At 42.8% G+C, this 15938-nt stretch overlaps 1 protein-coding gene across 9 annotated transcripts in view; it reads right to left on the minus strand.

Moving 5' to 3' along the window:
- The window catches only part of LOC139330224 (voltage-dependent R-type calcium channel subunit alpha-1E), a 53811-nt gene that overhangs the window by 21446 nt on the left and 16427 nt on the right, over nucleotides 1–15938 (minus strand). For 5 of the 9 annotated variants that reach the window (XM_070961007.1, XM_070961003.1, XM_070961005.1 and 2 more), the window contains exons 5-18: nucleotides 14954–15144; nucleotides 11254–11357; nucleotides 10126–10241; nucleotides 9820–9873; nucleotides 8245–8286; nucleotides 6813–6908; nucleotides 6444–6653; nucleotides 6214–6326; nucleotides 5830–5942; nucleotides 4869–5000; nucleotides 3973–4042; nucleotides 3660–3777; nucleotides 3205–3272; nucleotides 2916–3007 (exon numbers count right to left, since the gene is read on the minus strand). In XM_070961007.1, the coding sequence (XP_070817108.1) occupies nucleotides 2916–3007; nucleotides 3205–3272; nucleotides 3660–3777; nucleotides 3973–4042; nucleotides 4869–5000; nucleotides 5830–5942; nucleotides 6214–6326; nucleotides 6444–6653; nucleotides 6813–6908; nucleotides 8245–8286; nucleotides 9820–9873; nucleotides 10126–10241; nucleotides 11254–11357; nucleotides 14954–15144 (1519 nt within the window). The remainder of the gene's footprint in view (nucleotides 1–2915; nucleotides 3008–3204; nucleotides 3273–3659; nucleotides 3778–3972; nucleotides 4043–4868; nucleotides 5001–5829; nucleotides 5943–6213; nucleotides 6327–6443; nucleotides 6654–6812; nucleotides 6909–8244; nucleotides 8287–9819; nucleotides 9874–10125; nucleotides 10242–11253; nucleotides 11358–14953; nucleotides 15145–15938) is intronic. The other 4 variants (XM_070961008.1, XM_070961010.1, XM_070961006.1 and 1 more) reach the window with 1 other exon arrangement.

Genomic DNA, 15938 nt, shown 5'->3' on the forward strand with positions numbered 1-15938 from the left:
AGGAAAAGACAACATGTCAGTACATAGAAGCAGACAGTTTATCATATGCAGCACCACATTTAACATACAGAAGGTTAAGTTAAAGCTAAAGTCTAAGTGTTAGCATTAATTTAAGACATTTAATTTGAGCTTATTTTGTTTTGTCCAAGTCTGGCTATTCACCAAAATTCTAACTTGATTCAAAGTAGAGTTTCCGAATGTGCCTTGACTGAAAATGATACTTTCTGGGTCGGCTGCTTGTTTTCTAAAATGTAAATTAGCAATGAAAACATTTTATTGTTTACCAAAAATGAACATCACAGTACAGAGCAAATGTTTCGGTCTGATGTTCAAGCACTTTATGAACAACAAAGAGCCATTTCATTTCAGCATGAAGCAATTCAGTGGATCAATGAAGATGTTGAGTGATAAATTAAGTAAGCCAGGAACTGTTGTGTGACTTAAATGACAAAAAAGAGTAAGATGCAGAATGAACTCAGTGGAACAGATAGTAAGAAATGTGGAATCAAATAAGGCTGGAGAGTTTGGAGGAACAGGACAGAGCATGAACAGAATACCATACAAGATGGAGTCTGGGGCATCTGCCCATTTAGGAAAATCAGACAGGCATTAGTGAGAAATTCATAGAGCTGAACAGACATTGTTACTTACTGGAGCGTGGACTCTTGTGTGGTCCGTGTTATCAATGAGCGATTGGTTGAAAACAAGACATTAGTGCTTTTGTGAGCAGAGACAAAACAGGCCAGGAGACACACAGCAAATGATGAGGAAGATAAACTGGCCTTTCACACCAAGACCAAACTCATCAAAACCTCTATATATAGACAGTAATGCCATTTACCAGCTGTTCTGAATTTGTTATACAATGCTTAAGGGTAAAACTAAAACTCTTCAAGAAGGCTACATGCACAGATTAATAATTCATTTCATATCTAATAGCTACATCAAGTATTCTGTTTGCAGAACAGAATATTTCCACTGAGCACATCCCTTCTTTAAATGTTTGTAATGAACCAAATAGAATCTGGAGGCCAAATTCGACTGGACTGTCGACGCTTTGGTGTGTGTCTCCATTGGAGCCAAGCGGCACATTGACAAACAAGATGGAAGCAGTATTAGAAACAATTAAACAACATTCATAAAAAACATCAACAGCAAGCACAACATTGATAAGAAGACATCTTAAGTCAGGCTGAGATGTTAGACAGTCTGAGCTACAGTATGAGTACAGGTAGAAAACACAGAGATGGACTCCATCGGCAGAAACACAGGGAAAGAGTGCGTGTTTAGATTCCTGTTGAACAAAACCACCACACTGGGATGCAGCTCTGAACACCACCGCCATCTCAGGGCACTCACACACTAGCATTCTTTTCGGACATGCTCGAAGAGCTAAATTCATGTGCTGAGATTCAAAATATTAAGCTTCGAATATTCAGAATACTCAAGAGCAATTCAGGGAAAGACTGCACAATGGAAGAAAAACTGTACACACACTAAAAACACTACTGAAATATTTCAGTCTCAGGATCACTTATTATGGTGTACGTGAAAAGCATTCCCTGTGTGTGTGTGTGTGTGTGTGTGTGTGTGTGTGTGTGTGCGTGTGCGTGTGCGTGTATGTGTGTGTAATTTCTGTTTTTCTTCCTTTGATCATGCCGACCAGATGCATGCGTTTATATCATCAGCCTCCGACATGCTGCTTCTCATTTTTTATTTTTTTTTATTGAGCAAATGCTGTCATGCAAGTTTCTTCAAGGTCAGCGGGGGCAGGTACCGCCGGGGTTTTATAGCTGACATCGGAGATGAGACCAGAAACCCTTAAAGTTCAGAGTGTCCTTGTTGAATACAGATGCTGGCCCAGACGACCCCATGGTATTCCATTTCTCTCTATGGGCTCTGACAAGAGCCTGACCCTCAGCTGGCTAAACTGAAACTAATACACATCTCTAGTTTTCTTTCTGCTAATTTTAATATGATTTCATTTCCGTTGAGCAAGAAAGTTAAAGTTTTAGGGAAACGGCAAGGCCTCCAGTAAGACAGGAAGTAAAAGACAGGAAGCAAGAAGGTACATATTGCCATGTTGACAAAACGTTATCTTGTAAAATCTTCCACATGCCCATGCAACAAACTGCTTGTTTCTCAACACACAACGTGCACACGGGGTCAAAGGTCCTCACTCTCGTGCATGCGCATGCACTCGAACCACCTATGACAAGGCACTGTGCAATCAATCCTTGAGAAAAAAAGACAAGCTATGCTGCGAGATGGACTCCTGAGCATTGAGAAAACAAAGTCACGTTACTTTATGAATCAAACTTTGTACAGGTGAGAACACGTGAGCAGATCAGAGCCAGCACACACTTCGTTTTCCTTGCAACAATATCCACTTTGCGGAGTACAGGAGCATATCACTACAACGGACACACCGTGTTAATCTGGACACTGAGTAACCCTGTCTCCATGACAACAATATAAGCACCTCCCACCCCGGAGTGGAACCAGTAACCATGGAGACATATATTAGACTTCAATTTGGCAACAGATTACAGTATTGAGGCAAGACCTTTCAGGAAAGACGTATCAATAAGTCACTAGAGGGACAGCACCAAATACTGATGATGTCAACAGGAATGAAATGAAACTTAAGAGCACAACTTGAAGCTCTGTATTGATGTCTCTTGATCTCCATCTATAAATGTATGCTGTAGTTTCATTGGTAAGCCAAATCTACTGCATCATATTGTTGACTCGCCATTTGCTGGAGGCTACAGAGACTCGTGCTAAGCGCTGGCACTGTGGGTTAGTCCTATATAGAAGATCCCGGAGGAAGGAAGGAGGGGAGGGAGGGAGAGGAAGAGAGAGACAGAGGGGGGAGAGAAGAGGAGGTCAGGCAGGGAGAGCGGGGCACTTACTCTGAGGACATGAAGGAGGACAACGGTCCGACCTCCTTTGCCTTCTGGAGAGCGTGCTTCTGGTTGAACGCTGCCTCTGCTTCCTCTTCATCCTGATCAAAAGGGGAAAAGAGCAAAAGGCGGCTGAACAACTGTAACATCCGTGGGTTTAAATGATTAAACAGAATCAAAGTGACGCGGGGAGCCGAGCAGGACTGGACAGGGCAGAGTGGAGAGATCATTAAAGCAAGGATTCAAGTAGATGAGCAGATTTCAACTATGTCTTTATTGTTGTTCAGATTTTTACTACCTTGGTAAGTTCTTGTGCATTGGCAAGATTATCCACAGCGATGGCCAAGAAGACATTCAGCAGCGTGTCTGGTCACAGCTGAGTTAAGGACGTGGGCACAAAGCAGCAAGGCAACCCGGAAGACACTGACTGACAAAACACTGACTCCATGGCAAGGGACAGATCGTGCTGGAACTGCAGGATCAACTGAGGATCAACAGTCTGAGCCTCTGCAGCTCGGCTGGTCCGAATAATGTCACCCAGATATAAAATCAAAACCAATACAAAACCTTGGAGTGAATATTTGGATCACATTCAACAGGTATCCTGCAACAAAAACTACTATGGGACACACGTGTTGCTTTGGTTTCCATTAGTTGTTGGACGGTAAATAGAGGTTTTGCTTTGTTTGTTTTGGCCAAGAATCTTATTTTGAAATGAGTGGAAAAGCTTGATTTGTGAGTAATGAAGGATACAGTTTCCAAACAGTGTGAGCACTATAAAGTAGATAGAAGACCACATGCCAGACTTCACTCCTCCTTGAGAGCGAATACCGTTGTACATCACCTCGTTCCAGTCCTCTCCAGTCAGGATCTGAGGCAAAAACACCCACAACAACACACAAAAACACACAATATGCTATGCTGAGCATCACTGTTGAGCTCAACTATAAATTCCACATTTGTTACTCACGTGTTGTTTCACAAACTTACATTTCCTGTATAATATATTCACTGTCGTAATACATGTGAAGTAGAGGGAAATAAATTGTCAGGTTTATTTTCAGACCTGAAAGACGGTCATGATGGCTGCAGGAAAGGTGTCAAAATTTGTCGGAGTGTAGTCTTCAAAGATGAACCTGTGAGGAAGACGAGACACATCTTGAAAAGGAGAGACGGGTCGAGTTCTTATTTTATTTTCTTGATCATCTTCAACCGGTTGGTTACGATATCTGTCTTACATTCCTGCAACAAACTGGCACTTTAATACAACAGTATCAATAAGTAGCTACATACAAAAGAAAGCAATGCACATTCAAAAACATATAGAAAAAATACATTTAAAACTGTTTCAATTTGCCTGCTCTTGTGTTACAATTACTTTCCCTGGTTACACTGCTGATGCTCTGTATTCCAGAGGCCTGTTCAAACACTCGGCCGTGCTTGTCCACCTCGGCCAGCCTTTATTTAAGTGACAGCTTGTGGGAAACAGCCTTCGACTCTGGGGAAAACCAAGCAACAATGGCTGTGTGTGTGTGTGTGTGTGTGTGTGTGTGTGTGTGTGTGTGTGTGTGTGTGTGTGTGTGTGTGAGATAAAGGCAGTCTTAAATCTTGATCAGGCTCACACAGTCTCTCTCTATAATAGAATCAAAACAGCTGTGAACAGGCAATAGGACTATCTGTTCTCCTCCTCGACTGTGTGTATTCAATAAAGAGGAATCTACTGAACCATGAAGTCTATTTTCGCCTTGTTTTTATGTTTGCTAATGTGTCTGTAGTGGAATCACAGGATATGTGCACCCAGTCAAGAGGGAGAGCAAAGCAGTCGATGTTGTCTGGCAGATTTTTTAGATTCGTCTTTTTTGCCTGATCGGTTCCTCGCTTTACTTAATTTCTTTCTGAACTCATAAGACAGATGCACTAAACTATAAGCGTTTGAGTTTCACTCAGAGGACCAACGCTTACCTGCCACCGAAGAGCTGCATGCCAAGGAGCGCAAAGACAACGATGAAGAGGAAGAGGAGGAAGATGAGGGAGATGATGGACTTCATGGAGTTCATGAGAGAGACGACCAGGTTTCTCAGAGACGCCCAATACCTTGACAGTCACAAAATATCATGTTAGTGCTAAAAAGAATTTGAAAATGTGAAAAATGTCATACATTACTTTTTATATTATCTTTAAAATGACTTAAAGGAGACCTCCACCAATTTCACACATCAGAGTCTTTTTACATGTGAAGAAAATTGCATGAAGAAATCTAAAAAAAAAAAAAAAAGGCAAATCTAGCGTGGGGAGTTAGAAAGAAGTGAGTTTACCAGATGAGGGCACATTAGCCAATACTAGGATAACACTTGTGAATCTGAGACCACAGTTGAGTCGTTTTTCATTGTGAGTGTGAGGTTTGGACAAGGAAGTAGGATGCATGGAAACAAAAGATCTCTGGTTCTGCTGCAACACTTGATTCCTTTTTTAAAAAACTGTCTGCGGTGAGTCTGACAGTGTTACAGGAGTGAAATGCTAAATTGGTGGAGCAGTCTTTTAAGTGTGCCACTTTGCAGCATGTAACTTTCTTTTTGTTAGGAATATGAATGTGTTTAAATATTTAGGCTCCTGTCAGTCTATTCTGTGGATTTGTTCTTTGTATTTTTGTCTTGTCTGAGGCTGGAAGAAGTTTGTACTTGATGCACTGGCTTGTTTGCTTCAGAAATACATACAAAAGAGAATATATTCAAAAAAACAAGAGAAAAAGAATACGCCCACACAGTACATTATCTTATATTAAGACATAAAATACAGAAAACTGAATATGAAATCAACATGACAAACACTGCTGCTCGCTTTCAGTCAGCAGTGCAATGCTCCCAGTAAATAATATGAAACATCTCAACAGATGGCAAAGAGTGAGGAAGGCTGCGGCTCTAACTTGGTGATCTTGAAGACCCTCAGCAGACGGAGAGCACGCAGGACACTGATGCCAAAGGAAGTGCCAGGCCTGAAGAAACCCCACAGCACTTCAAAGATGCTGCCAACGATTACCTGCAGAGATATTATATATTATATAAGGAATTCAGTCTTCATAAAAATACACTGGAACAAATAAGGGTGCCCTCACATCTCTGATACAGTGACAGAGAGATGAGAGAGAGGGAGAGAGAGAGAGAGAGAGAGAGAGAGAGAGAGAGAGAGGCAGAGATGATGCGACACAGACAGATACAGAGGATGAGAGCGCTGATGCTGCATATTTGAGGGCACAAGCAGTCGGATTTTGGGAGAAACAGATATGTAAAGAGGGAGACGGAGCACTGACACTGCAGTCAAAGCAGTTGAAGGAAGAGTGGAAGTAGAGACGTGGCCCCAAGCTGTACATCTTCAGGAACATCTCCGTGAGGAACAGAGCGAGGAACAGGAACTCTGCATAGTCTGCAACAACAAAAACAAGCGTTTCAATGCGAAAACTTACCGAGACCATTAAACATTGTAATAAAGCAACAACTTCGTGAGCAGCTTGTATTTCAAGGCGTTACTGAATCTACTCACAGAGGAAGTTGGACAGCCACAGGGGCTGGTTGTGGTGAACGATGGCCACACACAGCGTGTTGAGAGCCACCAGGCCCAGCACTGTCCAGTAGAAAGTGTGTGTCTTCACCACACGGCGGATGGAGATACGCAGGAGGCGCTCCTTGCGGCGAAAATACGCAGTTGGACCTCGCTTGGCACTCCTGATACTTGCTCTGGCCATGGGGATGCCTTGGGGGATTAGTGAAAGATAGAGAAAGAAAGGTAGAGAGAAACCGTGGAGTAGCTAACAGTGCTTGTATGGCTGCAGCAGAGCACAGTGTGCCCTCCTGGAGTAAGCCTTTCACTTTATGTGCACATATTTATGAGCCTGTCCAGACTCCCACTCACCCACAGATGAGATGTCACCATATTGTTCCTCCCCTGGTTGCCCTCGATGCACCACATCCATCCCTCTCCTCTTGATGGTAGTGGCTCTCTTCAACACTGCAGACAGAGCACATCAAAGACAAGAAGCCCCAGAGCAGGCTGCTCAAACGATTTAACGAATACATTCTGTGGAATTAGAGGGACTACGCTGTGAGGATAGCGACACAACGCCGACTTTTGGGCAGCACGACCACAAAATGTAGTTGATCACACGGTGCTGAATTGGTAAATAGATTTTTGACTTTTTGGCCCAAAAAACTGCCTTGTGCATGAAAACTCATACATCTGTCAGACACTCATATGTAGACTGTAGGCAGTACGCGAGTGTGGAAACGTTTAATGAAATGAAAAAATAATGATGATGCAGATGATAAGTAGAAATCACAGTGAGAATCAGCTGAGCGACAAGCTGATGTCTGTGAGGTTTTAGCTGAGAGGGGAAGTTGAGCTCATTAATGCTGCAGTTGAATGAGATAAAAACGATGATTTAATGTTAGTGTAATGATCCAAACACCCGAACGCAAACCTTCTGCTGCTATTTATGATCTTCATCATGGCAGGCCATGCTCCGAGGCGACTTGACGGTCCATGCATTTCTGTGCTGCGTTCAAGTGCTGCCATACAGTGTCGGGGGAGACGCCGTGCAGTGCACACATGCTGAAGAGAGTGTGATGAGTGTGTTTTGACCTTTTCGCTTACTGAGGTGTTTATGATTTCCTTTCATCTTATCCTCCCCATGCTCTCACCTTCCTGCTACCTTTGTGATTTCTGAAGCTACTTGCAGTCAATATTTGCTTGGGGATTTTTTTTAATAAGCTAGTAATCAAACACACACACAGAAACACATACACAAAAGTATTACTGCCATTTCACACACACACACACACACACACACACACACACACACACACACACACCCTCACACACACAGGAGTGTTTGCTAAAGGCAGGGACACTGAGTCCTGTCAACACAGGCACACACACTCATGGACAAGCACATGCTGCTGTCTTTTCAGACCAATGGTTGCTGGAGCAACCGCTGTGCACCACCTTCTTTTTAATCAAAGCTATCAGAGCTTCTGCATTTATTTCCATCTTAACAGCTGGAGTCACTATCTTTTCTACAGATGTGCAGCAACCAATTTATTTTTACCTTGTCAGAGCGTGTTTGTACCTCAAGCGACAAAAACACACCAGACAAGAAATATGTTTGCGCAAGCTTTCCTTTTTCTTAGAGTGTTCATATGTGTGAATTTGAGTGTCAGTGTGTGTGTGTGTGTGTGTGTGTGTGTGTGTGTGTGTGTGTGTGTGTGTGTGTGTGTGTGTGTGAGTGGGGGGCAAATGGGGTGGTGAAGTTGGCGAAGGAGAGAGCAGAGCAAAGGACGGTTCTCACCATAAGCACCACCTGTACTCCACTCTGGGAGCCTCCTGAGAGCTGCCAATCAATCAACATTTAATAAAAGCCCTGCTGGTTGAGCATCGAGGAAAGGTCAAAGGAGAGTTCAGAGGTCAGAGCAGACACTTAGTTGTCTATGTGGCACCGTGTCTTGAGGCAGGTTTGGCACGATCAATGCTAATTCTCTCTAAGTGATCTTTGCAAGTGTGCCACAGCAGCAACAAAATGTGGGCAATACAATACGTCCTCCACTGACATACTGTAGTGATTTGTCTACTTTTCTGTAATTGAGGTCACTTCAGTTCTTTCATTTTGTTCATTCAGCCTCGTTTGTGGCTCTGTGAGGCTCCAGGCCCGATGGTGATTTGAGCTAAATGCTAACATCAGCATGCTAACATGCTCACAAGGGCATTGCTAAGATTTATGACCAAACAGCCTGATAAACTACTGCAGGATAACAACATCTTTCAACTTTTGTCACATTTCACAACAGGGATAATGTTTACCATGTTCATCATTTCATCTTAGCATGTTAGCACTTTCTAATTAGCACTAATCAGCTGAGGCTTGTTTTGCAGGTATTTGATAACAAATAAATAATTTTCTACCTGATGACAGTGCTAGATGAAAAGTCAGGGGATTGTCAAAGCTGTTGCTGTACTGTATTTCTAAGCTGTGCTCTGAGATGCTTTTGAGCTAAATGCAAATATCAGCATGCTAACGCTTACACTTAACTTGCTGGTGTTCACCATATTTACCATCTTAGCATGTTTGCATGCTAACATTTAACATTTACAGCTGAGGCTCATTAGTTTGCTGATAACCTGAAAGGTCACATAAAGATTTTGACCTGATGGTGGCGATAGATGAAAAGCCTGGGGATCATCATAGTGATTAGCATTCATCCAGCTGACGACATGAATATCTGGACCCAATTTTAAAGCATCCAATACTTGTTGCCACATGTTGCTCAAAACTGCTAATGTAAACCTCATGGTGGCACAAGAGGACCATCGGGATCACCAAAGTCATTAGGATTCATTGTCTGGGAGCTACAAATGTCTGTACAACATTTTGTGTCAATCCATCTTCCGAAAGTTGAGCCATTTAACTGGACAAGTGAAAACTCAGACCTGCTGGTGCTGCTAGATGAAAAGTCAGGGGATCACTAAATTTCTGTAGGATTCATCCTCCAGCAATCAGAAATTTCATGGCAATCCATCAAATTACTGTTGAGATATTTCAGTTTCCGCCTGACTGACTGACATTGCCATGATGTTAGCATGGCTAAAATTTATCAACCAATCAAAATGCACTTTAGCTTCATGGGAAAGACATTTTATTCCAATATCGATATCTTAAAAAAGAGCATGCCTAAAATCACAGACACTACATACCACAGACTTTGCTAGTATGTACCAAACAGCCTTTATAAAGCACAATTGTTTCAAGTCTACATGCCAGCATTAAACTGATTCTGTTGAGGAGAGGCAGAATGTAAAGCAGTGGGCAGATAGCAGAAAGACAATGTGCACAATGAAACAAGAAAAACAAAAATCTCTGTTGACTTACCATCGAGGGCAGAAGGTCCTGCGTTCTTATTCTCCTCTGCAAGCATCACTTCCTCTGGAAAGCCAAAAGCACAATCAGGAATGAGCTGCAGATTACGGCCCATACGGACAGAGATATGCTAGCATCTTTTGTAACCATATTTATGTCTCAGTCGTGTTGTAATCAACAGCTGAAAGAAAACATCAGAGAGTCATATGTTCCACAATTGACAGGATTAGTCTTAAAGCTTAAAGTGACATATTGATCCTTTTCTCATCAAGAGCCAAATCTTTGGTCTCCCTGAGCAGCGGCTGAGACTTAAGCCACCTGCTCTGTCGATCCAGGCCCGATAACCGTTGAGCTCTCTCTCAATCTGCTGTTGGCGTCTCAGTTTCATGAAGGCCCTGCGGTTTTCCACCCTCTCCCTCTCCTTGGCAAATTCCCTGCAGGACCAAACCAAACCACAGAATCATTAATTCACTCTTTGAGGGCACAGGGACTTATAGTCACACGGACAGATAATTCCTCTTGGAGACAATCACCGGGGAAAAAGCTGTCGTGAACTAAGCTCTTCTCATTGTTCATTCAACCACAAGAGGAGAGGAGAGGAGCCAGAGACAGCAAGGCAAAGGGGGTCTCTTCTCTCTCACTGTGGAGATAATGACAACGGATCCCTCATTAACCTTTCTGTAAAACTAATTAACTTGTATAGACTTTGACACCATGTACTGAAACAGCATGGTTTGGTTTGACAGTAGCTTGTTTGCCAGCCAGTCAAAGTGGAAAAATCTAGTTGCACTGTGTCGTCTGTCCTCTGGCCGAGGCTGACATATCCGACATCAACAGGACAAAAACAAAACAAAAAAACAGCTGACTGTATGGTTCTAGCCCATTTTGGGGACCTAAAAATGATTCAGTCTATCTTGACAGAGAACAAAACTAATGGTGGATTTCAGTGTGCCGGAGACCAGTCTGGCTTGACTGAACCTACTGGAAGCTAAAACTCCCACCAGTATAGTTTTCAAGATAACAGCAGAAGGGTCAGAGGTCCTCATCAAGTCATACAGCCCAATATTTTAAGTGCATCACCAATTGTACAACATCACCAGATGTTTTCGGCCATCTTGCCTTCATCAGGATGGTGTCTGAGGTGGTTTCCTGATTCTTTATAAACAGTCAAGCCAGTGAATGAAGTGTGATGTACTGCAGAAGAGATGTTTGACAGGCTGCTACAGTAATACGACTGCGCCTTTCCAGGATGCCCCTTTCATATCCAATCATAATACTATCACCTGTTACCAGTTTAGCCTGTTGTTTTTGGAGCATTTCGTAACTTTCTCAGTCTTTAGTTGAAGTCAACATGCCAAGAATCACAAAAAGACCCTTAAATCTTCACCACAAAAGGCTGAAATTTTGATGAATTTAAATTGAACATGGACTGAAACATGAACCTACCCAGACAGGACTCCCAGCACCAGGTTCAGAACGAAGAAGGAGCCGATGATGATGAGAGGGATGAAGTAGAGCCAGTTCCAGGTGGTGCCCAAGGCATCGTCGGTCTGAAACATGAAAAAAATTCTAAATTCAGTAAAATCAAGTCAGGCTGGAGCACAGTCATGCTGCCACTGGGATGCAAGACAGAAATACACAGGTGTAGGTGTTTGGGTGGCTGTTCCAGGTTCCAGTTGGAGTCCAGGCGGGGCACTGAACAGAGACATCATGAGTATTGATCGGCTCCAGCCTCAAAAAGAGTGTGGAGGAGAGTGGAGGTATTCTCTACACTGTATGAAGCCAATATAGAAACAGAGTGTTGCATCTCTACTTGACTTAACACCTGGAGCTGATAAAGTTGTTTAAAGTCTATTTATATGTATTCATGTATTGTGTGATTCTTCAATATAGTGACTGTGCATGAGTACCTCTGTGTATTCAATGTTGGTGTTACAGTAAACATTATTACAGCCAGTCTGCACAGTCAGCAGTCAGCAGCACGTCGTCCCTCTCTTTACTCCTTCCCTCACTGTTCATCAGTAAAGCTCATTCAGCATCACTTTAGACAACATAATACAATCACTCTGGCAAATCATCTGCCTTCATCCATCTCAATAGACACTGAAAGAGCAGCTGACCGCAAAATACACGCTGGCACAGCGATTTGTGGGTGTGACTGCATGCTCACGACTGTTGCTTTGCTGAAGTAATCTGAGGCAAAAAAAAAAGAAGCTATTACTCTGCAATGCTCGAGGTGTCTCCTACACATCTGTCAACTTATAATTTGTGATTGTCATATTTTGGTTACTGCCAATCCTGGTTTTTGTCCACAAAGGAACAGTAATCATTTCAGAAGTAGTACTTACAAGAATCGCTCAGTAATGACCCACATATCTGTCTGTGTTGTCCTTTTTTAGATTCAAACTGGCTCCAGTAACAGAAGTCTTTTAGACCAATAGTTTTAAGTCGTGCCATTGCAGATCTGCTGTCCTTCTCCATGATGCATTTGTGCAAACTGAGCTTGAACCCAAACTTACTTCAAGAACAAGTACAGGGAACGAGGCCTGTGGACCACGGGAACTCTGTGTCTGCCTCTAATGCACCCCTGCCAGTGCTGGGCGGTTGCATTGTCACAGGCTCATCTTTCCCATTGATAGTAAATCACATCAACACCCCTCTCTCTCTGCATATGTTGGCCATCAGGAGCTATAGAATGTTTGTCTTTTATTACATTTTTGACGTTTTTTTTAACACTGAAAAAAGGTTAAGAAAGGCTGTTTTTAGAGTACTGATTAATCCACCATTCTGATTTCCAAATAATATTTAAAACTTACTTCTTGTTGTTGTATCTAGTGAATGTCAGTACAACAAAACTTTTACTATCAGGAATTTATTTCCTGTTTTTGGACCTGAAGGAGAGTTGCTACTGTTATTTGGTCACCTTGAACCAATAACAGACCTTGAAGCACTCAGCAATATCTGGCTGAGAAAGCATCTGGAAACATTTGCTTCATATCTGAGACAATACCACTACCAAATCATTCATTTTTTTTTTTTTTTTTTTTTTCCAGAAAGATGGCACCCAGGTTCATTGGTCCCTTCACCTCCTACGCCACCTTGACTCATTGAAGGACGAACGCCTACGCTGTCACACATCTGCTGTGTTCTTGCTGCTGTGGCCATGGACTTCAGTATCTAGTCGACTGGGAGGGTTATGAACCGGAGGAGAGGTCCAGGTTTCCCGCTCGCCACATCCTTGAATCCAACCTCATTGCCAGATTCCACCAGCAGCACCCAGATCAGCCCATCAGAACCTCTGCACCCTCTACAAGGGGACACCGGAGAGCCATCGCTGCACCCCCGCCTAACTCCTCAGATGAAGAGGAGCCGGCAGTGGATGAGGATGGGTCCAGCTCTAATGAGGATGGATCCCTCCCCCGGACCCCCTCCACCCACCCTGCTGCAGACAAAGAGGACGTGGAGCTCTTCGAGGAGAGAACAGTTTTTCTGGTGGTAGCATTGTGGTTGTCATCTGTGTTTTAACATGAAGTCATGTATCCTGTATACTGCGACTTTGCAGGTTTATTTGCAATATACTGCTCCAATGTTTTTTTTTCCACACAGGTTGTGTTTCTGAACAGGATCTTGTAATTGCATGCAGAGTAAGAACATGACTGGACTTGATTTGTTGGCTGGTCATGCAGGGAACAGATATATCAAATTAGCAAATGGTGCCACTGCCTGCCACTGCTTGCCTTTCTGTCTACATAGTGCCTGTGTGTGTGTGTGTGTGTGTGTGTGTGTGTGTGTGTGTGTGTGTGTGTGTGTGTGTGTGTGTGTGTGTGTGTGTGTGTGTCTGCCTGCCTGCCTGCTGCTGCTTTCACTCTGACACAGATGCTCATGAAGCACAGAGCAGGATCTCAGCCCCGGCTGACAGTTGCTCTACAGCAGAAGATGACACTGTTTCTGGTTTCAACACTCATTATTTAAACACCAGTCAAGGAGATACAACATGATACAATGTTTTGTTGTTGTTTTGCATCACTTCAAGGGATTTCAAACACTTTTAGTTCAAGAGCATAAAAACTTTGGGTTCCTTGATTCGCCTCAATCAAGTCATCAAGGATGACAAAGCTGCACATCCTTGGTCACGATATATGCAAATGATCCAAGATGTATCAGGAACATGGAAGGATTAAAGAACTAGATATTATTGGATGGACTTCCTCATAGTCAAAAAGAAATAGCCGTGTCATGTTATTCATTTATAAAGCTCTGCTGTTCAAGCTTCCAAACTACATCACATCTCTTCTCTCACTTAAATCTACTCACTACAGCACACAAGCCAGTAATTACTGAACCACAGATATCCCTTATGTACTTACTAATGTTGGCAGATCTGGTTTCAAGCAGTATGCACCTTTTAAATGGAACAAACTCCCCCTAGAGTCCCTCAGTCACCTTGGAGACTTTAAAGCTTTATTGTCTGGTGTTTTTATAATTCTTGTGTTTATGAATTCCTTGTTTCTTGTGTAATTGAATTATTTCGGTTTCCTGATTGTGCTCTTGTGAATGTCTCCTGTTCTCAGGTCTCTCTTGGAGAAGAGATTCCCAATGCGACTGCCTGATTAAATAAAGATGAAATGAATAAATAAATAAAATAAATATTAGAGACATGGTTCAAGGAGACAGTCTTCTGCTGTTCTTCATATTCATACAGTCCATGGAGGAGGTTTATAGGCAGTCGTTAACACTAGATTACATTTCTAAGAGATTCTGAAGCGTGCCATGTTTCTTAACTAGTATGTCAGAGTGGAATCTAATCTCTATTCAGGTCTTGCAGCAAGATGCAGCAGGATGCAATAAAAATGGCAAGCTGAGAGCCAAACAGGAACCAACACAGCACTGCAGTATCTACGCTAAAATCACAACCCAGTGACCCCCCTGCCTCCACATTTTCTCCATCCACAGGCAGCATGAATGAGATGAAGGGGTTGCAGACCTCCACTCAACAATCATCAGTGTACAGGAGCCAGAGCCGCTTCTGTTCATTATGCTTAATGGAGTGTAAATTGTGACAAAAACTGCTACACCTCAATAATTTAAAGCAATCCAGAAAAATATGATGAGTGTCACCCGTGTATGTGTGTGTGTACTGTCTTACATTGTAGAGTACAGTGGTCCATCCCTCCATGGTGATGCACTGGAAGACAGTGAGTACAGCAAACAGGATGTTGTCAAACTGAGTGATGCCGTCATTCGGGCCAATCCAAGTTTTGTTGCAGGTGTAGCTGGCCGGGCACTGACGCACGCCACACGGAAACTCCAACTCAGAGGAGTCCACTTTCTCGTTTTCTGATCAGAAAAGTGAGAGAGACAGAAAGAAAACCCAAAGGTTAAAAAATTCCAGCTGTATGACATTACTGTAATTTGAAAGCTATAAGTATAAATCTTTTGTCTACAGGCCTTTAAGCTCCAGCATATACAGTTTAAACCAATCTATGTACCCAGTGAGCAACAACACCCCATCACAGAGCGTCTGTCTGAAGAATAACATGAGCATTCAGTGACAGCACGTACTCACTTCAGTCTGTCAGTGTTATCTAACTGTCCATTCAGCTTCAGCGTGACGGGAACAGCTTGGAGGTTAATGACAGCTGTGAATGTACAATGAGGCATTCTAGCGCACCGAATTGTTGGTTTTAATTATACCGGACAACACGGCCAGTTCGGTTTGATCAAGTCTCCAGGTGCAGCCTGGCATGCCATTGTGTGCATTTGTGATTGTGACAATGGAGCTACTACCTAAAGAGCTACCTTCACGATAAAACAGCCACACACACACACACACCAGATACACACACAAGGACGACAGCAACAGAATGAGCTCAGTCCCGACTCTTTGCTTTCCTGCTCTTGTGATGCAGTTTCAAAAATAGTTCTAAATTGAGTCTTTTATCTGTCCACATTCATGAATTATTCACAACCATTTCTACAAATTGCTCTCTCTTGTTTCATCCATGCCATCAGTGTGTGGCAGAGGTGTTGAGACAATTTCCTGTTTTGCAATGCAATTCAAATTAGATCTTGGCTTAAGATGAATAAAATATCTGAATAACGGTAATCACAGGATGTCACTATTGCTACCA

This window comes from Chaetodon trifascialis, chromosome 4 (assembly GCF_039877785.1).
Source record: "Chaetodon trifascialis isolate fChaTrf1 chromosome 4, fChaTrf1.hap1, whole genome shotgun sequence".
Classification (NCBI taxonomy): domain Eukaryota; kingdom Metazoa; phylum Chordata; class Actinopteri; order Chaetodontiformes; family Chaetodontidae; genus Chaetodon; species Chaetodon trifascialis.